The sequence below is a fragment of the Cibotium barometz genome, chromosome 50 (genome assembly GCF_041138505.1).
Source record: "Cibotium barometz isolate CiBa-2024 chromosome 50, ASM4113850v1, whole genome shotgun sequence".
Classification (NCBI taxonomy): Eukaryota; Viridiplantae; Streptophyta; class Polypodiopsida; order Cyatheales; family Cibotiaceae; genus Cibotium; species Cibotium barometz.
Window position 1 is genome coordinate 11,689,639 of NC_141095.1, and position 25,715 is coordinate 11,715,353.

Below are 25,715 nucleotides of genomic sequence, written 5' to 3' on the forward strand. Positions count from 1 at the left end.
CTGTGCATACTTCTTCTTGCCAGGATGATATATCTGGTAATGTTTTTGAGGAAGATAGTGGGATGTCTTTGCTCACAACGTCTGAGGGGGATTTTTCTCCTATTGCTTCACCTCCGATTCTTTCTTCATCAACCAATGACCAAGATGTGTTGCTGGTCCCTTTGCCTTCTATGGAGGAGCCTGCTTCTACGCTGTGTGATGCTATTGAGGAGGCTACTACTACTTCAGTTACCACTACAGTCGATGTTCCTCTTCCTCTTACTCTGTGTGAGGATTCTGGATTGTGGTCAGGTGTGTCCGTGACCGTGCCTGGGGCACAGTGGTACTTCCAAGAATTGAAGGATTGGGATTTGGATTTGGTTGGGCCTGTGGAGTCCCGACATCAGTTTTCAAAGGGGGCAGTTGAGTTCTTACATCTGGCGATGCAGACCTTCGAGGAGGATGCTATTGTACAGCATTTGGCTACTCTTGGTACAGAGTTGGAGCAGATGGACTCTATTTCTTTTGAGGGTATTATCTTCTTGGAGCTACAGGCTTCTAGGGATTCTTGTGACACTGTGTTTATATTTGGGTTTAGCACCGATATTTGGAGCAGCACGACACAACCTACATGGTTGTTCTCTTCTAGAAGAGCAGTGTACCTTGCAGCTTGTTCTGTTGCTATTATAACTGAGTTGCTATGGAGATTGCTTGTGGAGCTTTCCTGGTACCTATTGTTGCTGCTTTCTTTTGTCTTTGACAGAGGACGACTTCTCAGAGTTTGTTCAGCATCATCTGGTGCTGAGGGGGGGTGTTAGCACATTCATCCCTAGATTCTGCTCTTTTATGGTGCCCATTTGGTCCCCTTTTGCATGGCCCTTGCTTGTGGGCTGGCCAACCCTTTTTTACTATTTTTTTGGGATTTTTCCCAGCCTTTCTGGCATTTATCAGTCGGCCATGTCCATTAGCTCCAGTCGGCCTGTTTATCAGCTCTAGTCGGCCAGCATCACTATAAATAGTGGGTGCTTGCCTCTCTTGTTTCATTCAATCTTGTACATATTTTGCTCCCTCACTTATGAGACTATCTGTGTCTCTTGCTTGGGACTGTTTTGCTTCAGTATATTCAGCATAGTTTGCTCCATATCTCTCTCTCTCTTGCACTCTCGGTTCAGCACATTCTAGTGCCACTCTACTTCCGCTCTGTGCACTCTTTCAACTATTGGAGGCAGTGTCCCAAGCGGAAGACTGAAAAGGGTGAAGATTCCTCAACAGCAATCGTGAAGACTCTGGCTTCTGTGCACTTGGAGGTGATGGACACCGATGTTTCATTTTCTTCAGGCAGGGAGGAGGTTGGAGGACTCTCCGCAACAGATACTCGGGAGTGGATTCTAGACAGTGGTGCTTCCAGGCACATGACTCCTTCCCATTTGGCCTTACAAGATCTCTGCAGGTATTCTGGTCACATTCTTACTGGGGATACATCCACTATCCCAGTTCAAAGTGAGGGCAGGTTGGAGATAGTTCCCAATGGCAGAGGGAGGAAGCATTCCTCCCAGGTGTTGTATGTTCCATCACTTGGTTTTCATATGTTGTTAGTGCATCAGGTTTGCAAGACTGGCGTACGGGTGGAGTTTGATGAGCATTTTGTTGCTCTCCAGGACAAGGCAACAGGCCAGGTAGTTTGGGAAGGCGGAGTGGAGAATGGAGTTTACAAACTTTCAGCACTCTCTCTCCTAGGTCCTCGGGTTTGTGATGAGTGGCAGTCTGGTAATGGCCACTTAAGTGTGGATACCACATAATGCTGAAAATATGTAAATACATCACATCTTGCCTTCACAAGATATCCCCAAGCAAATCTGGAGTAGTCATCAATAAAGGTTACAAAGTATACATGCTTCCCAATCGATGGTGTCCGCATAGGACCACACACATTGTTGTGCACAAGCTGTAAGCCCTTGTTGATCCATCTTTTGGGAATGCATCTCAGTGCATCTTACCCAATATGCACTCTTCACATACATGTTTCACTAGCAGCTCTACATGAGACATGTCCTGCACCATTTGATGCTTTTGCAATGGCATCAGATTGCCATAATTCACATGCCCAAACTTGGCATGCCACAATTCTCTCTTGCATGGTAGGTGTTAGAGTGGAAACCACATGAACATCATGCTCTCTCCTATCAAACCTATCAAGTTGGTATAACCCATGGTACAATGTGCCAGATGTGAATAATGCATAGCCACTCTCACGGTCTCTAACTATGCACCTGGTATCCTCAAAGTTCAATGCATATCCTCTTTTAGCAAAAGAGGAGACGGACATTAAATTCTTCTTAATCCCAGGCACATACAATACATCTAGATGACATAAGTCTGCGCCATTTGCTGTTGTGAGGATCACCTCACCGACTCCCTTGATTGGATAAGAAGAATTATTTGCACATGTTACCCATTAGCCCTCAGAGGCAGCCATAAGCTTCTTAAACAAATTCCTTTATGAGGTTATGTATCTAGAAGCACCATTGAATAAGAAGAATCTACTGCAGGTCTTTGAGAGACATATGCTCTAATGATGCATCATAACTGCAAACAAGAAAGGCCACTCATCCTACACAAGATTTACTCACCCATCATCTTTTACTGCAGGTGACAAAGAAGAATCTACAGCCATGCCGCTTTCCTTCTTCTTTTCCTTTGCAAGCCGATTTCTGCACTCATTTACATAGTAACCCAGCTTTTTTGCAATAGTGACACTTGCACTTTTTGTTGGGCTTGCCTGCATCATTCTTAGCCTTTTGTGAAGGCTGTCCCAAATCAGCCCTTGGCTGAAAATTGCTTTTCGCTTTTCCTTTGCTGTTGCCTTGGGCAACAAAAGCCCCATCATTGCCACGCATGGCAAAAGATTTGTTCTTCCAATTCTACTCCTCCAGTAGTAGCAAACCAACCAGCTCTTCAAACAAGACTGGTTCCAGGTTTTCCCACATAGAGTGAGCGATGTGTGGAAATTCAGGTAAGTCTCTAGTAGTGATGATAGTGTCCTGGAGACCAACTCCTTTTCAAGAATGAGCTCATCAATGTTGAGCAACTGCTCCCGAAGATCTTGGATCTTTGTAAGATGATTAGCCATGATGTCTCCATCTTCCATGGACACATTTTCCCAACTCCCATTTAAGAAAGGCAACTCTCGCCTCATTCTTAGCCTGGTACATGGTTTCCAATACATCCCAAGCTCGCCATGAGGTCTTGCAAGACCTGATATGCGGTATAATTGATCGTCTTACCGACAAAGCAATCAAAGCCATCGCTTGGGCAGTATCACAAGTATCCGATCTCTTCTACTTCCGTGCAACAGCTTCCTGAGCCACCACGGCAAGGTGTGTTAGGTGCTATGTCTGCAAGGCATATATCATTACCCGATACATAACCCGATAAACCTTTGGCCACAAGAAGGTTTTGGACCATGAAACTCCATAGGGAGTAATTACTGCCATCCAGTTTGTTCTCTTGGGACAAAACCCCAAATACATCAGCTGCATTCCTAGCCATAATGCTGAAATCTCTCTGCTAAAAGATATGCAAACACTTGCAACCAAGTGTGCTGTAAAAAACACCTACAAGCAAAATCCTAACGCACCAGAGTGCTATGCCAACCAATCACAAGTGCCTGAGCAAACTTTTTGCCCCAAATAGAAGGCTGCAATAAGTGTTTAGAGTGTCCTCACGACACTTGCAATGCAAATCCCTGCACAATCACAGCACAAATATCCAAATGAGGCCTCTAGAACAAAAAGCCCCAAATTTTTGCACACCAATGGGCTATACAATATGCCAATTGCACAAAACGCGAAAAGCCACAAATTTCTATGCACCAATGGACTCAATTTTGTGCCAATTGCACATAAATCACAAAAGCCCCAAAATTATGTGTACCCTGTAGCTCTAATTAAGCAATTAAGCATGAATTTCAGAAAAGCCCCAAATTTAACGGAGTCAAGCACCTTAAATTTTGCATTGAAGCATGTAATTCACAAAAGCCCCAATTTGTTGTATTGCCTGAATGCCAATTTATGATAAAAATCCCACATACTACATATGTAAATGTACCTTTGTACAACAGCTGTCAAAGATGCCACTAAGCACTATATACCCGTTGTGAAAAATTAGTTTGCTTGATAGAGACAGCTTATGCGAAAGGATTTGGGAAGCGGGGAGGCGTGCGCCAAGCACGCGTGCGTTGTGGCCGACGAGAAGGCAAGTAGGTGTGGTTGGCGTGGTTTGCTGCTACGCGGGAGGGGCTTGACCGATTGGGCTTGGCTGGGCCGAGTCTTGGGAAATGGGCTACTTTGTATGCGCGTAGCTGCACAGCGGGGGATAGACCTGGTTGCCTTACAAGAGTTAGGGTTATTGACAAGTGTAGTTGTTCTAGGGATTACGCTAGTTAAAGACTAATGTACGAGAGGAGAGGATTGATGGGATGGCTCTGATACCATTGTTGGCCCAAGGGAGCTAACAAAAGCAAGCTCGTACACACTACATAGAGATGGTGATAGATAGAGATGCAAAGCTGTACATTGCATTCAAATGTGTGGAGCTAAGAAGACAACCCACAATACAAATAAACATAAAATAGGTGGGTGTGCTAGGGGGGAAAACCCAAAGAGAAAAAGTGCCCCTAGTTATGCCCTATTCACATGTGGCAGTAATATGCCAATACAAAAGGCCAAATTGACCTATGAGACCAAAAGGATTACATCATGTCCATGGAATACATCATCATGGAATGAAAGAAAATGATAAAGCTAAAATGCTAAAGCTGAGATGTTGTAGCATACGCCAAGCTAGGATCGTGTGAAACAACGAGGCCGCCTTTAAACCTGAGTTTATGTTAGAAGTCATCTCCTGTCTTTATGTAGACACCAGGGCCTTTGTTGTGGGTGTGCCCAGGTGTTATTCTCATTTTTCCTCACTCCCCGTATTTTTCCCCCAATTTTTCCCATTTTTTCTTGGGCTTGGGAGGCAGCCTTGAGGTGGCAAGAGGTCCTATTTCTTAGCCGACTGCATCTCTGTGTTTACTGGTGCTGGCCGACTGTGTGGACATCTTCTTGATGCTGGCCGACAGTACACAGAGCTGGCCAACTGGGTGTTATGCTAGTCATGGAGATTTGGACTCCTGTCAGCTGCCTACAGCAGGCCGACTGCTGTTTGGGAGCCATATAAAATGGCCCCACAGGCTACAGCCCCCTTGCCACATTGGTATCTTGTATTCGGGATCTTCTTTGTGTATATAGAGCAGAGTTACACACCTCTCTCTCTCTCTCTCTCTCTCTCTCTCTCTCTCTCTCTCGTGCTGTTTTTCTGCATTGCGCTTGCTCGTGTTCCCAGATTTGGTCATCATCTCCGCTGCGTATTCTGACATGGTATCAAAGCCCTAGGCTCTTGATAGTTCTTGGGATTTGTGTGAGCAAGAGGGGGATTGTTACGTTGCTGATTGGTGGACTATACAGGACTGTTCGGGAAGAGGAGAAGCAAGAGAACGGCGGGCTGATTTGCGGAACAGCCACTTGCGGCTGTGAGTTCTTCTTTGTTCCCACCCAACCCACCCTTTTTCGGAGTACATCCCTGCAATGGCAGATTTGTTAGAGATGGCCGAGAGCCATGTGAAGATCCCTACACTCCCCACGTTCCCGGTGGACCGTCAGTTGGACGGGAACAACTACGGCATATGGAAGGTTATGATGGAATCTGTTCTGGAGTCTTACGACCTTGCTGATTTCATCGTTGTTGGGGTTCCACGGCCGGAAGTAGAGGAAGGGGAGTTACCGTCAACCCGAAAGAACCGGGAGACACAGGCACAGTTGTGGGATTGTGTCAACGCCAGGGTCCGTTCATTTATCTTCCTCAACTGCACACCACAGGTAATCAATCATGTAAAGCATATGACGCTCGCCAGAGGTATATGGCAGCATTTGGCTTCTCTCTCTTTACAACAGGGTATCGCCCATGAAGAGGATTTCCTTGGAAGTACAGATGCGGTTATGAGCCCTGCAAAGTCGTCGACGATGCGGGAGCATATTAACAAGCTGCAGGCTCTTCAGCAGGAAGTTCTCCAGGCTGCGAAGGAGATATCATCAGAGGACATGGCCATAACATTGCTGTCGCATTTGCCCTCTCAGTACTCAGCATTTTACTCGTCTTTGCTAGTGGATGGCTCAGCACCATCACGTGGGAGGAGCTTGTGCCCATGGTCTTGGACCAAGAGGAAAGATTCTCGAACCCTCCCCACGGTGGAGGTTCAGAGGCCTTAACTAGCCAACGGTCGAAAGGCCGTAACACGGGCAAAGGGAAGGCTTCATCGAAGAAGTCTTCTGAGAAGAAGTTCGACGTTGACCGCGAGAAACTAAAGGCAGAGAGGATCTGTAATGATTGTGGCGAGAGAGGCCACTATTGGAGGCAGTGTCCCAAGCGGAAGAGCGAAAAGGGTGAAGATTCCTCAGCAGCAATCATGAAGACTCCGGCTTTTGTGCACTTGGAGGTGATGGACACCGATGTTTCATTTTCTTCAAGCAGGGACGAGGTTGGAGGACTCTCCGCAACGGATACTCGGGAGTGGATTCTAGACAGTGGTGCTTCCAGGCACATGACTCCTCCTCATTCAGATTTACAGGATCTCTGCAGGTATTCTGGTCACATTCTTACGGGGGATACATCCACTATCCCAGTTCACAGTGAGGGCACGTTGGAGATAGTTCCCGATGGCAGAGGGGGGAAGTATCACTTGGTTTTCATCTGTTGTTAGTGCATCAGGTTTGCAAGACTGGCGTATGGGTGGAGTTTGATGAGCATTTTGTTGCTCTCCGGGACAAGGCAACAGGCCAAGTAGTTTGGGAAGGCGGAGTGGAGAATGGAGTTTACAAATTTTCAGCACTCTCTCTCCTAGGTCCTCAGGTTTGTGATGAGTGGCAATCTGGTAATGACCACTTAAGTGTGGATACGCTGCAGGTGCAGGCTCTCCGGGACCAGATGGAGGATAGCTTGCCAGTTGATGGCAGAAATTGGCAAAAACTTTCCAATACTCATGTTGGTGGTTCTTGTGTTCGTCAGTCAGAGGAAACTGAACAGGTAACTTATGCTCTGATGTCTCGTAGTATTCGGGACAAAGAAACTCGTGTAGATGAGGATGTTATTTCCACATGGACCTCTTGGAAAGCCAGGCAGGTGGCAGTTGATTACTTGTAGAAGGAGGTGGATGTTGCACACTCTCCAGGCTTTGTGGTTCCGGATTCAGAGGGGATGGTTGACAGGTTTCACAAGGCCTTGCGTGGTCTTCAGCAGTTTCCAGGACTTGGCTTTGCACTGTAGCAGGTGTTGATCCTTGTGAGCAGTGTGATGCCTCTTTGACTCAGAAGCACGGGAGCTTCCTGATGAGGCAGTTAAGCTCATGGTTGCAGATGACTCTTTGGGAGGCAGGATTGTGTATCTTGTGGCTTCTGCCGCATGCGAAGGATCATGGACTCTTTTACACAGGAGGGGGATTGATGGATGCAGTCCGACTCCACGGTTGGAGTGACTCAAATTGGGGAGGAGATCCGGACACGAGGAGATCTACTTCAAGCCCAGGAGCAGTTTTATGGAACAGTAAAAGGCAGTCATCTTTTGCCTTGTCATCGCTAGAGGCATAGTACCGGCCTGCTTGTGATGCTGCTTGTGAGGTGGTGAGGTTGCAGAGGTTGCATTGCAGGATTGGGCTTCCACTGGAGGAACCCACGGTCATCCAGAGGCACTTTGTTCATGAACAGATCGTTGCTGATGATATCTTGCTAGAGTTCTGTTCGACGGAGGACAATGCGGTGGACCTCTTCACGAAGTCGCTTTCTCACGATTTGCTCAGGCGGCACCCCAGCTCCTTGTGGTTGGTTTCACAGCCAAGAGCTGAGAGGGGGTGTTAGAAGTCATCTCCTGTCTTTATGTAGGGCCTTTGTTGTGGGTGTGTCCGCCCTTGTAGGTGTTGTTCTCATTTTTCCTCACTCCCCTTATTTTTCCCCCATTTTTTTCCATTTTTTCTGTGGCTTGGGAGGCAGCCCTGAGGTGGCAGGAGGTCCTATTTCTTAGCCGACTGCATCTATGTGTTTACTGGTGCTGGCCGACTGTGTGGACATCTTCTTGATGCTGGCCGACAGTACACAGAGCTGGCCGACTAGGTGTTATGCTAGTCGTGGAGATTTGGACTCCTGTCAGCTGCCTACAGCAAGCCGACTACTGTTTGGGGCCCATATAAAATGGCCCTACAGCCCCCTTGCCACATAGTCTTGTATTCGGGATCTTCTTTGTGTATAGAGAGCAGAGTCACATGCCTCTCTCTCTCTCTCTCTCTCTCTCTCTCTCTCTCTCTCTCTCTCTCTCTCTCTCTCTCTCTCTCGTGCTGTTTTTCTGCATTGTGTTTGCTCTTGTGTTCCCAGATTTGGTCATCATCTCTGCTGCGTATTCTGACAGTTTAGTGAGTCTTTAGCAATCCTTTAAACAACATACATGAATCTGAAAGATGTAGTTGAGATGACACCACATGGGGACCAGGGTCCCAAATTACCCACTAAAGCCCAACCACCCCCCCCCCCCGGCGGCGTGCGCGCCGCGCTATGCAAGAATATTTGCTTTATTTCTTCTAGAGAACTAAATAAAAGCTTAACTGTGTCCACAAGACTGAGCAAACAAACTGAATGACTGACCGCCGAACGCAAGGACAAGGTGACCAAAAGCTGGGCAGAACTGTGCATAAGCTATAGGCGACTCTGAAACTATCTTTGAAGAGGATACACCGGCCCGAGACTGAGGGTTGGTGTGATGAGAACTCTTAAAGGCTAAGCTTCGTTTGCCTTGGGCTGAAGGCACAAGAATGTTGAAAGTATGCAAAGGCTAAGGGCCCTTAGCCTAAGCACACATGCTTGATTGCTTGACTTGAGACTTGATTTTGTTTCTGATGATTTTATGGACTGATGATGGCTCACTTTTTATATGACCTTAGGGTGCAGGTCGGCTGGTCATAAGGCTATCAGCCTGTTTATTTTCTACCACAACTCAAAAATAGCATTTAATATTGATTTGAAGCGTAGGCTTGTTTGGCTACTGGCCGACTGTTGCACAGGCCCACAAGGGCTGCCGACTGGTCTTATGGTGGCTAAGGGTATTAAATACCCCTTGCAAGGCTGCCCCCTCCTTGGGGCTGGCCTTAGGACTAGCCCCTGCTATATAAATGCAATTAACATGCTTTTAATGACTTCTACTCCAAGGCTGACATCTACATGCACCTACATGATGATTTCTCCAAAGTGGGATAAGAGGACTGACCTGACAGACTTCTATGGCTAGGAGACTGGCCTACGTAGCTCGTGCCTGACATGTCCCAGACTAGAGCTCACAAAAGGGTTACAACATACGAGAAAATATCCTAAGAAGGTACTACTTCTGTACATGTTCTTGCACTGTTGATGAGCCGGTTTGTCACTGTGTACCACAGTGCATGGGCGGACGTGACATTCCCTCTTGCTTAGCTTGGCGGCAAGTTCATGGCTTCAAGGTAGTCCGCCAATAACTTTGAATACTCGAGGAAGAATTCTTCATCTAGCCAAACGGCTTCATGGATCCCTCAATCTTTGAACTTTGTATAAAATTGGCAAAGTCAAAGTCAAGAACCATGCTTCCAATGATGTAGAAGGATCTTCTTGAGCTCTATCACTTCTGCTTCATCAACCATTTTTGGCTGTTGCTCTTCTGGAACATTCTGTAACGAAGGTCCAATTTAAGGCTTTAACCATGAGACGTGGAAGGTGTTGTGCATCATCCACCTGTCTGGCAATCTAAGTTGCATAGCGACATCACTTAACTTCTTGATGATGGGAAAAGGATTGCATCTTTTTTCCTAAGCCTGCATGGGCGGGTATGCTCCTACCAAATCAATGGTATGATCCATTTAGGCAAGCCAAACAAGTCTACAAGTGTAGCCAACAAGGCTTTCTTTGCCTCACACAAGCTAGAGATTGTTGAAAGCATACAAATAACACGACTCAGCTTTTAATGCATAAATCTAAATAGACAGCAACAAAACACTTACACTTGTTGAGACTCACCCACACAAGCAACACCAGCCCTGCCGTTCCACAATTTGGAGCTAAATGTGTAGGTCTTCTGGCTGCTAAATTATGCACCAAGAAGACCCTATGCGCACACCTAGACCCCACTCAGGCCTTGGGCAGTTGGCTAGGGCTGCTGTAAGGTTGCTTATGGGCTGTAAATGCTGCCCCTGCATATTTTGTCCTCCACACAAACAACACCAGCACTGGGTCCCGACTCCCAATGACGGGCCCACATTTTAGTGCTAAAATATGTGGGTCTTCTGGGACCTGGCTGCTAAATTATGTTCTACGAGACCGTTTTCGCACTAGACACAGTTCAAGCCTTAGGAGGCTGGCCAAGGCTGCTGTACTTGTCCATGCTAAAATCTGTCCCTCAACTAATGTCCAACATTGTTCTGTCTGTTTCCAGACTGCTCATTCTCATGAGCCAATGGCTCAGGGATTTGAAAACCCTTCATAGGCCTACACCTAATCTACCAGTGTGCATCATCTCTACAATCAGTCTGGGCCGACACTCAGCTGACTCTCTAGGATGGTGCATGTGTAGATGTTTACCTCTGGCCTCTTGGAGCCCATAGAGAGACGTTTGCAACTGCACACCTTGCTTTCGGAAGTCTGATGAAATGATACCCTAGCAATGAGGTTCCAGAATATGAGCAGAGATGGTCTAATGTAATATTTCCCAAGAAAGAAGGGCACCTAGAAGAGATGATGTTCTGATATAGGATCTTTGGAAGTAAAGGTAACAATGCAGTAGCAATAAGGTTCTCAAACTGTGTGTGCATGCAGAGATGATGTTATGCAGCTCATCCTCAGTAGATGTTGAGCTTCTTCTCAAAAGAGAAAAGGGTACTTGACTCTGCCAAGATGATGTCATGGCTGAAAGGTAGATGTTAGGCTTAGAACTTCTTCATCTTTTGGGAGTGTAATGTTAGTGATAAGCAACATTTCATCACCGGCTGCAGCCAGTGGATTGAGCTCAGGCACCCAGCTGGTGATATAAACCCCTAATCAAGTGGCTACACAGCTGGGGATAAGGCATAGATCTTTTCAATCAGAAAAAAATGTTAAAACTCGGATGAGATATGTTTGGTTAGTAGATGCATATAGGGGAGAGGTGGATCGATGTACATACCAGCGGCACCTGAGGTATTGGCCCTTGAAAGGGGAAGACTCAGGCACGTCGTCAGCAATGGAGATGGAAGAGTCCGAGCGTCCCAAAGAAACATAAGGGAGAAGCTCACAGCCTACGATGGGGATCTCACTTGCCAGGTGCACCCGGAGCACTTTAAGCATTGCTTTCTTACTCGAGCACTGCTCCTCCTTCCTCCTTTTGCGGCTGGTGCTGCTGCTTCTTCTTCTTCTTCTTCTTCTTCTTCCTGCTTGCTGCCTTTGGACACGAGAGATCCTCCTTCTGCTGTTGCTGCAGCTTCTTCTTCTTTCTGCTGGCTGTTTGTGCAGAGGAAGATAGATCACAGCTAACGAGATGATGAGCGCCCCTTCACAACTGATGATGCTGACGAAAATCCTTGCACAAAATCTCCAACAGCAACTCTCACTCTGTGTCTGTGTGTAGATAGCCTGCACCTAAAACGCTTCAACTGCCTCTCTGCACGAAACGGCCTCCATGGCGTGAGGAACCAGAAATCTCTTTGGCCATGAGTAAGATGAAGCACCAGTAGATGGAAGGGGGATCGACAGATTTTAACTTCGGGAGAGGATATAAAACCGGGAACTCCGAGAGACGAGGCGAGGTTAAGCTTTCATCGCCATCGCTGTATAAGCTCAGCAACAAGACATTGTTGAAGAATTTTAAATAGGGCCTTAATCCTTAGTAGGACCTTAGTCCTTCTAGCCTTCCCCTTCTTGTTCAAAACATGGTTAATGGGGCTCTTAATAGGATAGGATAGGACCTTATTCAACCCAAAAAATAATAATCCTTTTAGCCCTTTCCCTTGTTGTTCACTTGTTTTCATTACCCCTTCATTGATAAACCTTTTACTTGTTGTCGCATTTGCCCTTTGTTGCACATTTGCCAAAACTTTGCCATTTCCAGATAATGAGCAATGGCATGAGCTTTTAAACTCTGAAGACAATTAGCAATGGCTTGAGCTTTTAAACTCTAAAGACAATTTACATTAAAATCATGGCTTTTTTCAACTCAGACGCTTCACCCTCTCACATGCATTCATCCCTTCTCTTTGTTATAATTCCCTCCTCCACTTCCACCCCTCGACTTCATGGCTTAGGATGAAATGAGGGCTTAGCAATAGTGTTCGAGAAACTATCTTATCAAACATTACATCAATCCTTTTCATTCACCATGGGTTAAAGAAGTGTGAACATTAAACAAACATTTTTTTTCATACTTTCATCCAGTTAATAACTAAATTTCCAAAATTTTGAAGATAATTTTTTTCTTCTCTTATCATTTTGAGATGGGTTTTTGAACATTTGAATCTCTTCTAAGTTAAGGTAAACTTTTCTTCTCCTCAGTCTTTTGTATAAATCTTCCTTACTTACTATATCTCCTTTGGAAAATCCGAATCCATTTGATATTTCTATAGATTATTTCAAACAACTGTGTTGATTTCATCAAATCATCAACCTTAAGAGTTGGGATTTTCCATTCTAAATATATTCCACTCAAAGGCTAGTGTTGTAATTAATAAAATAAGATATTACTAGCTTCATTACTGTTTTTCCTTTTGAGATATGAAAGTGTCATGACATTTTCAAATGACGTGACACATACAATTATAAGTCAACTAAGGTACAAACTATTACATATCAAATAAAGGGTTGGTGTCCAATCTATATAATATAAATAAGTGATACTGGCTTTGTCTCTTGGTAATTATTTACAAACAAGTTAGCAAACAAAAGAAAAAAGGGATAAACATATTATGTATCAAAGGACTAGTATGAAGTGGTCAAACATAAGAGAAAAATCTCTTATGTCTTAGAGGATTAGGGTTAAGTGTTCAAATATCAACAACTAATCAAATAATATATTAGCACCTTTATACTATTTTTTCCCTTTTGAAAATATAAAAGTGGCATAACTTTTAAAAATGACATGATGCCTATAACTATAGGCCAACTAGGTACAAACCATGTTGCATATCAAATAAAGGATTGGTATCCAATCTATAGAATCTAGATAAGAAAGATTGTAATAATGGTGATGTCTCGTGGTGATTGTTGGCATGCAAATTAACAAGTAGAAAGGTAAAACAATGGTTGTATTTATGGTTTATACTAAGACTAGTGTAAAGTGGTAAATATCAACAATCAATAAAATAAGACGTTAACACCTTCATTACTATTTTTATCTTTTAAAGATATCAACTAAGGTACATGCTATGTTACATATCACAAATAAAGGGTTGGCACTACAATCTCAATAAGAAGGAAGGTAGTGACAGTGATAGTAATTTAGCAAGCAGGTTAGCAAATAGAAGATGTACGTGCATGGAAACTAGATTACTTGAAACGGATACCTCGAGAAGCGTGCGCCAAACAGAAAAATATAGACATAAGAGAAACATCGGATTGGGTCCCAAGTGCCCCCCCAAGCGTGTGCCAAAAGCATCCCCGCTTGAGTATTTATAGATTTTATTACTTTAAAAATAGGTTACATGGTTATTTTAGCCCAAGCTTTCTCTACAAGCTTTCTTTTTACAAAAATTAGATAATAAAATATTTCAAAAATCTCATTATCATGACAGTCCTCTTCTCGGTTAAGGAGACGTCCTTGATTGTAACTATCAATAGACATAGGAGATTAAACACATTAATCGTTCCCACACTCACAATGTACTCACATAATTAATTGGATTCACTCACATAATTAATTGGATTCACTCCCACATTGGATTCACTCACAATATGTCCTTACACGCGTCGCTCACAATCAAACTCACAAAACCTTTACATGCATCACACATGTCTTAGAGTTGATCGGATTCACTCACAATCACAGTCCCATAACTTTTACACACGTCACACATGTCTTAGAGTTGATCAGATTCACTCACAATCAAACTCCCACATTGGATTCACTCACAACCAACTAGGGTCACCCTCTAAATTCTTATACCACACTGAGTCACCCTCATCAAGAATTAATTTAGAAGAGATGATTGGATTCACTCACAATCAAACTCACATAACCCTTACATGCGTCATACATGTCACAGTTGGTTGGATTCACTCACAACCAATTTGGGTCACCCTCTCAACACTTATTGTGTTAAGTTATCCGTCACACATATAAATAACACGCACATGTAAAAGAGACATTGTATCAAGGACTTCTATATGTAATAAATTCTAGTGTTCCATACCACCAGAAATTATCCCACACAAATCTAGAGACATTGTATCAAGGACTTCTATATGTAATAAATTCTAGTGTTCCATACCACCAGAAATTATCCCACACAAATCTAGAGATAAGTATGCATCGTAATACTTCACATAGGATTAATCTCGTGTCCCATACCACAAGACTAATACATATAGTGAAAAATTCAAGGTGGAAGAGCTAGTTCCTCCAAGAAGTTCTACTTTTGATGCATGATAAGTCTCCTTTGAAATTTACAAAAAGTCTTAAATAAAATTTGTAGAGATAATCAAATAAATATGCTACCCTAAGAGTCGAAGTAATCGTCGTGGGGTGGTAGTCTTGTTCTTCATCATCATCGATCATATTGAGTCTAGGTGAAATAAACTTACATAATAGACATTAAATAAAACTTAATGACGTGAAATAAAATCCAAAAGTAAGAGAGTCTTACCTTGATGTATTTTTGGCTACAAAATGAAAAAGTTAAGAGAAATAGAGAATTTAAAACAATTCGTTAATAACTGAAAATGTAATTATTCGGTACAGATGAGGACGAGTTGAAAGTTGTTAGAATTGAATGTAGCTTTATGGTAACTTTATGGTAGTGATCATCTCGGTATAGAATTGAATGTAGAATTGAATGTAGCTTTATGGTAGTGATCATCTCGGTATAACCTGCACATCATGCTTACACCACATAATAACATGCCTACCCTTATGCACATAATAACATGCCTACCCTTATGCACAAACTCAAAACTATTACCTTCATGTTTACGACATAAACTGCTTAATAAATAATGAAACAGCCTAGAATAATGTTGGCCTTGAGCTATGTGCATGACCGAAAATTTACCCCAGTCACATCACGAGTCCACGCATATCTACTGGCGCATCATTAAGTCCAAAATCCAAACAATTTTGGTTGTAAGACTATAGCACTAATTGTTACTAGAATAATTCTTTCTTTCTTTCTCTTCTTCTTCTTCTTCTTTCTTCTCTCTCCTCTTTCTTTCTCTTCTTCTTCTTCTTTCTTCTCTCTCCTCTTCTTTTTCTTCTCTTTCTTTTCTCTCCTCTTCTTCTTCTTTTCCTTCTCCTCACTTCTTTTTTTTTCTTCTTCTTCTCTCTTCTTTCTTCTTCTTCTTCTTCTCTTCTCTTCTCTTCTCCTTCTTTTTCTTCTTCTTCTTCTTTTCCTTCTTCTTTTTCTTGCGCCTCACCTAACGCTGCCACGTGGTGTCTAGATTATCCCATATAGCATTTTTAGGTTCCGTAGTAGTAGAGGGGATAATAAGGAAAAATGAGCGTACTTTATTATTATCTCTTTTAGGAGACATCCATGTCTCGGTGGGATGATCGTATGGTGTGCTGTCCATTATTCGCTGTAGGGAATTGTGGTTGTCCGTCTCGCTGTGATATGGTTGGTGGCCGTCTAGCCCCTTGATTTTTCGGTCAATCGTGTGTTGCCATTGCTGAGTTATGCCACCAGCATTGTTGCATAATGAGTCGTGAGCCTGATGATGACAGTGCGCCAATCGGCCGTGATATGGTTGGTGGCCGTCTGGCCCCTTGATTTTTCGGTCAATCGTGTGTTGTCATTGCTGAGTTATGCCACCAGCATTGTTGCATAATGAGTCGTGAGCCCGATGATGACAGTGTGCCAGTCGTGTGCTGTTGATGTTGCTGGTTATTGCACCGGTGAGACAGTGCGATTCCGGCTGCTGCTTTGCTGCCTGGTCAACAACTGCCACCGCCACTTGACTGGTGTCTCTTGTTGGGACGTATGCCCATGGCTCTAATGTGACATTCACATGAGGTGAATCCTTGGTCTTCATGTCTACACTAGTTTGTGCACCTTCACACAAGACTTGTTGGTCCATGGCCATATGAGTGCCCCAAACACACAACCTTCTGATGAAGTGTACCCTGGGCTCTGATACCGCTAAAGTGGGAAAGAGCGGGATCTCGAGAAGCGCATGCCAAACAAAAAAATACAGACGCGAGAGAAACACCAAATTGGCCCCTTGCTTTTTTGGTCGATCGTGTGTTGCCATTGCTGAGTTATGCCGCCAGCATTGTTGCATAATGAGTCGTGAGCCCGGTGATGACAGTGCCCCAGTCGTGTGTTGCTGATGTTGCTGTGTTATTGCACCGATGACAGTGCGGTTCCGATTGCTTTGCTGCCTGGTCAACAACTGCCGCCGCCGCCGCTTGACTGGTGTTTCTTGTTGGGACGTATGCCCATGGCTCTGATGTGACATTCACATGAGGTGAATCCTCGGTCTTCATGTCTGCACTGGTTTGTGCACCTTCACACAAGACTTGTTGGTCCATGGCCATATGAGTGCCCCAAACACACACCCTTCTGATGAAGCGTACCCTGGGCTCTGGTACCACTAAAATGGGAAAGAGCGGGATCTCGAGAAGCGCATGCCAAACAAAAAAATACAGACGCAAGAGAAACACCAAATTGGGTCCCAACTACCCCCTGTGCCAAAAGCATCCCCGCTTGAGTATTTATAGATTTTATTACTTCAAAAATAGGTTAAATGGCTATTTTAGCCCAAGATTGCTCTACAGGCTTTCTTTTTACAAAAATTGGATAATAAAATATTTCAAAAATCTCACTCCCGTGACATTAACACATGACTTTCTAGTGCATGTCTAATTCAAATGTTGCACATATTTGAGATCTAAGAATGTTGATGTGAGATTAAGTATATAAGATAGATGTTTTCTTCTTTTTACACACCGAGAAGCTACAAAAGCCAATGTTTTAGACTTGAATAGTAAGAAATCATGACAATGATAGGGTGAAATGAAGCTAACTCTCACTCTTGTCTCTTACAAGCCACAATCTCCTAGCCTGTACTTTATTTTCAACTTTTTTTTGCAATATACTATTATTATAGAAATCCACAATCTTGCCTCTCTCAAACAACACTTCCTATATCTATACATATACTTAAGCATTTATAATCTTAAGTGACAAAAAGAGTAAATGTTAGAGTGAAACAACTTATTATGGTCACTATGATTATAATAAGATTTCATCTTCAATCCATTTGCTAGAAAAATTATATGGATCCTCTATTGTTTATTTGTACCATTTAATCCAAAATTTGTCTCTTTTCTCTTAGCTTGCTTATACTCAATATTGGATTTGTGTCCTTTCTCTTAAACTTGTACTCAATATTAGATCTTTAAGATTTTAACACATTAGATTTTTTGAAATATAAAAAAGAGTCCATTTATGTAGCACAACATATGGCTATTTTGTAACGCATAACAACATAAAGTGTTATTTTAGTGTAAGAGTGATGCTACATTATAGCAAAAAGGTGTTAATTAGCACAATGAGGACAATGGCAAGATAGTTTTGAGAAAATAAAAGAGCATAACACAAGATGGTTTTGAGAAAATAAAATAGCATAACACAAGATAGCTTTGAGGGTATAATATCAACATAACACAAACATAATTTTAGTATTTCAAAGTATAAAATTCCAAAATAAGATAGCTATGAGAGTATAAAATCAAAATAACATTATTACACAAATTTTTTATGTATAATTACACCATGGTGATTTGCACAATGATCCTATAATAGGTTCAACATTAAATTGTCAAATAGTATCTCTTTGCATAGTAAACTCAAACAAATTATCCTTACTTCAAATTAGTGTTAGGTGATCAAAGTAATAAAACTTTCTATATGGAAAAGGAAAAAGGTAGAGGGTTAATTTGTTACTTCGTTGAGACCAAAAAGTGATTGCATACTTCTTCTTTTTTCTAACCTAGTAATTCATAGTTTGTAGTCACTTGGCTACTTTAACATGCATTAATAGTGCTCAATTCCAAATGCTCAATTAGGTCAATTACCATAGTGTGACTTTGAAATCAAGGCTTTATTTGTTGTATCCACTTTTTATTAAGCGTACTTACATTCTTGTATATTAATTTAGGTGAAAAGCATGTATACTTATCATTAGAGCCACTCACAACTTAGACTTAATGATCTACACAATGCACAAATCTTCTTCATTTTTCAAGTAATTGCTATACTTGTCTTCTTACATGCCAAGAAGTTAACAAGGCTAATGTTTTTTATCTAAGCATTAAGAATAGTAACCCCTTACCACCCACCCTCCCTCCCAAAAAAAATAAATAATGAAAGTGTAGAAATCTTTCTTAAACCATGTTTAAGACATGTAGGTATATGGAAGAATGTATCTTCACTTAAATATGTAAGCATTAGATATTATTTATAGAATATTATGCATGATATATTGACTCGAGGGTATTAACTCAACAAATTTCAATGTCAAGCTTTGTTCTCTAATTCAATAGTATATGTGGTATTAATTACAATGTTATTGTTTATTCTTTGATTCAATGGTTTATAAGGTATTGTAGTGCAACTATCAATATTATCACTCCTAGTATTTAAAATAAAAATGAACGAGATATGACAACTTTATGTGTAAAATCTTAAGCCAAGAAGAACATCTAATCCACCTTTGCATACATGAGAAACATGCCCAATTTAGCTTTCATTGTGCTTAAAAGTAGACACTTGCCCATTGCCTATAGAAATTTCCATAGAACGCCCATCCAATATCGATTGAGCCAAAATTTACCTCAAGGCAAGCCTGCAAAGGTCCATAAGTTAGCTTGCTAACAATTTCTCAAAATTTACCCACCAAGCAAGCTCAAAATAGCCTAGTTCTGCAAACTCCTTATGTATGTGTACAAGAATAAAATATAGCCCGAGTCAACAACAAGCAAGTTTCCACAATATCAAACTTCATCATGAAATGAGCCTTGTAATGTGTGTGTGTGTGTGTGTGTGTGTGTGTGTGTGTGAGAGAGAGAGAGAGAGAGAGAGAGAGAGAGAGAGAGAGAGAGAGAGAGAGAGAGAGAGAGAGAGAGGAGGAGGAGGAGGAGGAGGAGGAGGAAAGAAAGAAATATTGTCAACAAAGGACTCAATGCGTCTAAAAGACCAAGAATTCCATGTAGTACTAAGCCATGGAAAAGACTAGAAGACAACTAATATCAAGGGTAGACTAGGTGTAGGTCTATCTCATCATCATCCTTATCACAATGAGACGTGGATACATGTGAAAGTGTGAACATACATCATCATCCTTATCACAATGAGACGTGGATACATGTGAAAGTGTGAACATACATCTCCAGATAAATACAACTAAATATAAAAGAGAGCTTATGTGGGTATAGTTTTTTCCCTTCTATTTTGTTTGTTTGAGGAAGGCGGTGTGACAAACTAGTCTTCCAAGGTAGATTGCCGTCTGGTGAGGGAGTCCTTGTGTCTACTAAGCTCTATTGAGGGGGTCTCCTTTGGTTCAAAATCAAGAAAAAGGTGGGTATGGATGTTATACTTAATGTGATGCCACTCCACACATCAGTTCACTCTCCTAGTCTCCTAAAGCATGGACCCCAGGGTAATTTGCATGGTCCTTGTATCTCTAGCCTCAGGCTCATAGGTGATATGAGTGTGGCTATGGTTGACATCAACACTGCCTATTGGTCATTGCATGCATTGGTAATTGAGGGCTTGTTAGAGTCAGGGTGGGTACTGGAGCCCTGCAAGGTTACACCTATTTTTGAGACAAGCAGGTTGCCACCTCCCTCTTTCGCCCCCTTAATCTTATTACAGTTCTGTTTTCCTATTGGAAAGGCTTATTTACCTTTCTTATGATAGATAACTTTGTTCATGCTGTTCCTTAATCCTTTAGCAAACCTCAGAACAACCCACTTGACAAAAATGCCAACCATCAGTGTGAACCAGCACCCACTTGAAGCAAGTAAATGAATCCTGAACCACCACCCTAGGAATCACCGACCCCACCAATATATTCATATAGTACAAAAAGGTACTTGTCTACAGCCATAGGCTGCCTTGAAGAAAAGGTGATAACACCCAAAATTATGTCCCCCTATGGGACTCCTAATGACCCAATCCCTAGAGGATTGAATGAATCTTTCAAGGAGCCTCTTGTGCTATTTATAGTTCTTTTGACTTTATGGAGAACTGGCCGACTGTTGGTCGGCCAGTTGATTGGACAAATAAATCATGTTTTGATATGCTTGTAGTCCCTTTGCCATATCCTGATGCGTTTCAGGCGCCATTCTCTCTGGTACAACCGATAGAGCCTATGTCTAGCCAACAGTACCCCCTTTCCAGCCAGCTCTAACAACATCATCTTCTTGTTTTCCCCAAGCCTTGCTCCACACTGCCCAAAGCACCTGTGCTCCAATCTCTGATCCTATCTGGTTCATAGTCTTTATCTGGCTGCCTCTTCTGGATCAGCGAAGGAAGATTGTCCATGGCATTGATCATGCACATGACATCCCCCTCTGCTAAACTTGATGACGAGATTCCAACCTGTTCTTGGATGACTGTCATCATCCCATTCTTTTTCCCGAAGTCCCTCTGTCATCCATCCATCCCTGGCAACCCTTTTCTCTGAAAGCTCGGCGCGGTCTCCAAACTACTCTGTCAATGACTAAGATCTATGCATTTGGTTCCATCAAGTCCACAATCCATTCCTGCCCTGTGACTCTGAACACTGTCTTGGTCTTCATTCCTGAGAAATGAGTCTGGCACTCTCACATCACCCTTGGAGGATAAACCTCCCTTGGGACCGTTGCCTGAGAACCTATCTCGCTCATAGGACTGACATCCCCTTTGGCTATGTGGAACACCACCAACAAACCTTCTGGGAGTTCTTCCCGTTTCTGTGTTCCTTGCCTTGGGCTTCGTATCCGTGTACTTTCTTGTACACCATCATATGGGACTAAATCAGTGTTTAGCTTTGCTGAGCCTGATGCTTTGATACCAATGTAACACGCGGAAGCTCTGAGAGTCTTCTTTCAGCCCTAAACACTCTTGGCAACATGCTAGAGAGAGAGAGAGAGAGAGATGTGCTGGAAAATTCAGTATATTCATAAAGTACAAAAAGGTACTTGTCTACAGCCATAGGCTGCCTTGAAGAAAAGGTGATAACACCCAAAATTCTGTCCCCCTATGGGACTCCTAATGACCCAATCCCAAGAGGATTGAATGAATCTTTCAAGGAGCCTCTTGTGCTATTTATAGTTCTTTTGACTTTATGGAGAACTGGCCGACTCTGCTGGTCGGCCAGTTGATTAGATAAATAAATCATGTTTTGATACGCTTGTAGTCCCTTTGCCATATCTTGATGCGTTTCAGCCGCCATGCTCTCTGGTACAGCCGACAGAGCCTGATGACAGAGCCTGTGTCCAGCCAATAGTACCCCCTTTCCAGGCAGCCGACAGCACCTCTTCTTGTTTTCCCCAAGCCTTGCTCCACACTGCCCAAAGCACCTGTGCTCCAATCTCTGATCCTATCTGGTTCATAGTCTTTATCTGGCTGCCTCTTCTGGATCACCGTCGCCATCCTCTCCGATGGATCTCTCCTAGCCGCACCCCTCCCCTGCCCCTCCACCCCTCTGCCCTCCCTCACTGCCTCTTCCCTCCCTCCCCTCCCCCTTCTACCTCTCCAGAGTAATTTTGTCGCCCCCCCCAAGAGCCCTCAACTCGGAACGTAGGTAGCCGATAGGATCCGTCAGTCACTTGATTCACCAATTCTCTAAGTCAGTAGAGATGACCATTGCCGCTTCCCTCATGAGGGATATTTTGCCAAAGTCCCCAGGTGGGTATCCCAGGACAGCTAGTTTCTTTTGATGTCTACCGGTGGAAGGGGCTGACATTTTTGAGGAGACAATAGCCCCTGTACAGGTATGTGTAGTTTTTCACCACTCCATGACCTCTACACCAGATAATGGCACGATGATCTTCTCTTTCCCCGGGGATAGATTGGGATCCCGAGATGGTGGCAGGTGCTATCTAGGGCCAAGCAATCAAGCTCTCCTCCCAGCACCTCCAGGATCTTTGCATCAGTGACATTCTCACCCATTTCTAGCCTTTGGCTAGGATGGAGCTTGGAGGTTCTGCTCATCAAGGCCAAGACGGGGAGATGGTAGTGTCCAACCTGGAGGTGCTTCTTTTTGTCTTCATGCATACTTCTGTCGGCGGTACCTCTTCCCCCTCTTACAGATACCTCTATTGTGATCGATGGAGTTTGGAACATGCATACGCTTACACTCGTACAGAGTGGCATCACATGGAGGAAAAGATTAGTGCCCACCTGGCATGCCTTCGCCCCCTCATGGATTGTGATTATTCCTCGTCTAAACCCTCGCCCAAGACTCTTCGAGTGGAGGGCAGTTCCGGTAGTTCCGCATCACATAAAGACTAATATGTGGATTGTTACTACATGGAACATTCAAGGTATAGGGAGGCCTCAGTGCTTTCAAAGATGAGGTGTCCTACGAGGCGATCCCTAGAGAGACATGGTTGGGGGACCCATAGACATTTTATTCCTCCAGGAGCACCACCTCTCAGAGGGGCGCACCTGCAGATATGCAGGAAGATTCTTCCAACAAGCAGGAGTCACACTTTTGGGTCCCCATCTTCGGCCCCTCTCGGACATAGGGAGGGGTGTGTATTTGTTTTAGTGAGTAGCTGTGCTATCGGCAATGGCTAGCTTAGGAGTCATCGTCCTCGGGGCATGCACAGTGGATTACCATTACTATTGGAGAGGATAGCATTGGCTTCCTCAACGTTTATGCTCCAAACACGCTGCTACAGGTAGAGCCCTCTTTTGGAGCTCAGTATGGCAAGCCCTCCCTCAGGCTCACTTTTGGCAATTGGGTGGTGACTTTAACATGATAGAGGCAGCAGAGCACAGACTTGGGAGTGGCACGGCCACAATTGTTTGTAGGAGTAAAGTACTCATCCTGGGAGGAGATGATTCTTGTAGTCAGGGCATAGGACCCTTGCCATCTTCTAGAGTTTGGGCATAGCCATCAGAGCCGTCACTTCTCGAGATCGCATAGGAGGAGCACCTGCCCCAACCTCTCTAGACTTGACATATTTTACATGGATTAGTGGGCTTGTAGCCGAGGAGGTATGATTGACATTTTGGTAGGCACTTCATTTTCTGACCATGCCCCGATTATTTTTTCCTTAGAGGACCCCTCAAGGCATGACAAGAAGGTGAGCTTGAGGATCCTGGATAGCCTCATTCAGGACCCAGAGATTTGCAGTAGAATAGAGCAAATATGGGTGGGATTGGATTTTCTTTCAGGGCTCTGCTGCACGCACTGCGGATGAGGGCTTAGGGTAGATCAGCTGCTTCTTACAAGAGGTATCCAAGAGCCAATTAGAGGGTTTTCGGGAGTAGGAGAGGATTTTGAGGATTTGTCTTGTCTCTCTACAGTAGCTTTAGGAGAGGTCCCTGGATAGCTAGTGGATCGAGAGTCAGCTTGTTGTCGCCACCGCTTGCACGAAGATTAGATCCATAGAGGAGAGGAGGGTGGAGTACAGGTATCATGTAAGTGCCTCTTTCTGGACTCAATCAGGCAATAGAGTCATAGGGGATTTCTTTGAGATAGCCAGCCCCCACAGGAGGAGAGATGGTATTCGCCCAAGTTGCATGGCCAAGATGTGCTATTGTGTCAAATCCCCCCCAGGTGAGAGCCATCTCCCCGCGGATTTTTTTTGATCCCTCCTCATTGGTGCCCCAATATCTCCACAGGTGAAGCATGCGAGAGGGTCTGGTGGCATACGAGGGAGGTAGTTCCCCCCCTTCTCTTTGGTCATTCTTATTGACACCTTTTACTACTGCTGAAGAGTTGCCGGAGGCAGTGGAAGGTGGCCTTTGTGCTGCCTTCAATGAGATAATGATCATAGGTGACATGCCAGAGAGGCTCTCAGAGGGCTTGATTCACTTGATTCCCAAGGAGGGTAGTGACATATTGGAGATCAGGCAGTGGAGACCCATCACTCTTCTAGGGGCAGCCTATAAGATATTGGCCAAGGCCATCAGTAGGAGACTTCAGCCTTTTTTCCCAAACTTGATCCATGACACTCAGATCGGCTTTTTTTAGGATTGAATCATTCTAGACAACATCTTTACCTTTTCTGGGAGGCAAAAGCTTCGGCCAAGATGCGGCAGCAAAACCTCATTGTGCTACTCCTAGACTTTGAGAAAGCTCAGGATAGGGTGGATTGGAGCTTTCTAGAGGGCACTTTGAGCTGGATGGTATTCTCCATGGAGTGGATTCGTGGAGTCTCAAGACTTTACTTAGCCTCACACAGCCAGGTTTTCATTCAAGGAGTCGTGTGATAAATTCCCCCTCTCGCTCGGTTAGACAGGGCTGTCCTTTGGCACCTTACCTCTTCCTATTCGTCTCACTGAGACCATGAGTAGTTTTCTATCCGCCTAGGAGACCAGGCTTTAGGGATTGTGTCTTCCCCTATGCACACAGGAGGAGCTATCGGACTCAAAGTTTGTAGATAACATAGTAGTTTTCCTTGCAGGCAGATGTGCAGAATCTACACATATTTACGGAGGCAATCGAGATTTTTGCTGCACATCAGGAGCATAGATCAACTGGCACAAGGCATGTGATTTTGTGGTAGGCTTAGCACCCGCTCCAACATGGCGACCAATTGAGGATTTTCAATTGATCCTGAGGGGCACTCTAGTTTGATATCTTGGCAGGTTGGCATGGATATCTCTCCCGTGTAGTAGCTTGCCCCACTTCTTCTGATTATTCAGAAGAAGCTTTTATATTAGAGCTCGGCGAGGCTCTCCCTAGCAGGTAGAGTGGCAGTGGCAAATCATGTACTTCTAGCCACCATGTGGTATATCACTTCGTGCTGGGACTTTTCTCGGGCATGCATTGGCAAGGTACAACGATTAATTTGGAACTTCTTATGGGTCAGAAGTGATGGGAGGCTAGCCAAGGCCAAGGAGGCATGGCGAGTGATCATTCAGCCACATAGCATTGGGGGGCTTGGCCTTATCAATCCTACCATTTAGAGCCATACCCTCTTGGGCAAGCTAATTGTCAGAGGACTCCGTCCCAATGGTGAGCCCTAGAAGGATTTCTCATTAGCCCGGCGGATTTCAGCCCGCACTCTGAGCCTTGGGGGCCCATGGTGACTACAGAGTACCCAATGGATCTTCACAGAGATGCGAGCCCGTGGTTTTAGCCCATATTTTTAGGACAAATTTACAGCGAGTTTACTTCGGGCTTGGGATCATCTTAGGCCACCCCTCAGATAGATAGTTCTAGTTGCCTCATAGGAGCGGCTACGATAGCCTTTGGTTTGGAACCCCTTGATCCATTTACCCAGTGGCC

The 25,715-nt window shown here is 43.8% G+C and overlaps 1 protein-coding gene across 2 annotated transcripts in view; it reads right to left on the bottom strand.

Moving 5' to 3' along the window:
* The window catches only part of LOC147609796 (carbon catabolite repressor protein 4 homolog 1-like), a 62,924-nt gene extending 50,947 nt beyond the window's left edge, over window positions 1-11,977 (bottom strand). For both annotated transcript variants that reach the window (XM_086786743.1, XM_086786744.1), the window contains exon 1: window positions 11,245-11,977. In XM_086786743.1, coding sequence (XP_086642869.1) covers window positions 11,245-11,405 — 161 coding nt within the window. In that variant the 5' untranslated portion in view covers window positions 11,406-11,977. The remainder of the gene's footprint in view (window positions 1-11,244) is intronic.
* Between the last annotated feature and the right edge of the window lie 13,738 nt (window positions 11,978-25,715).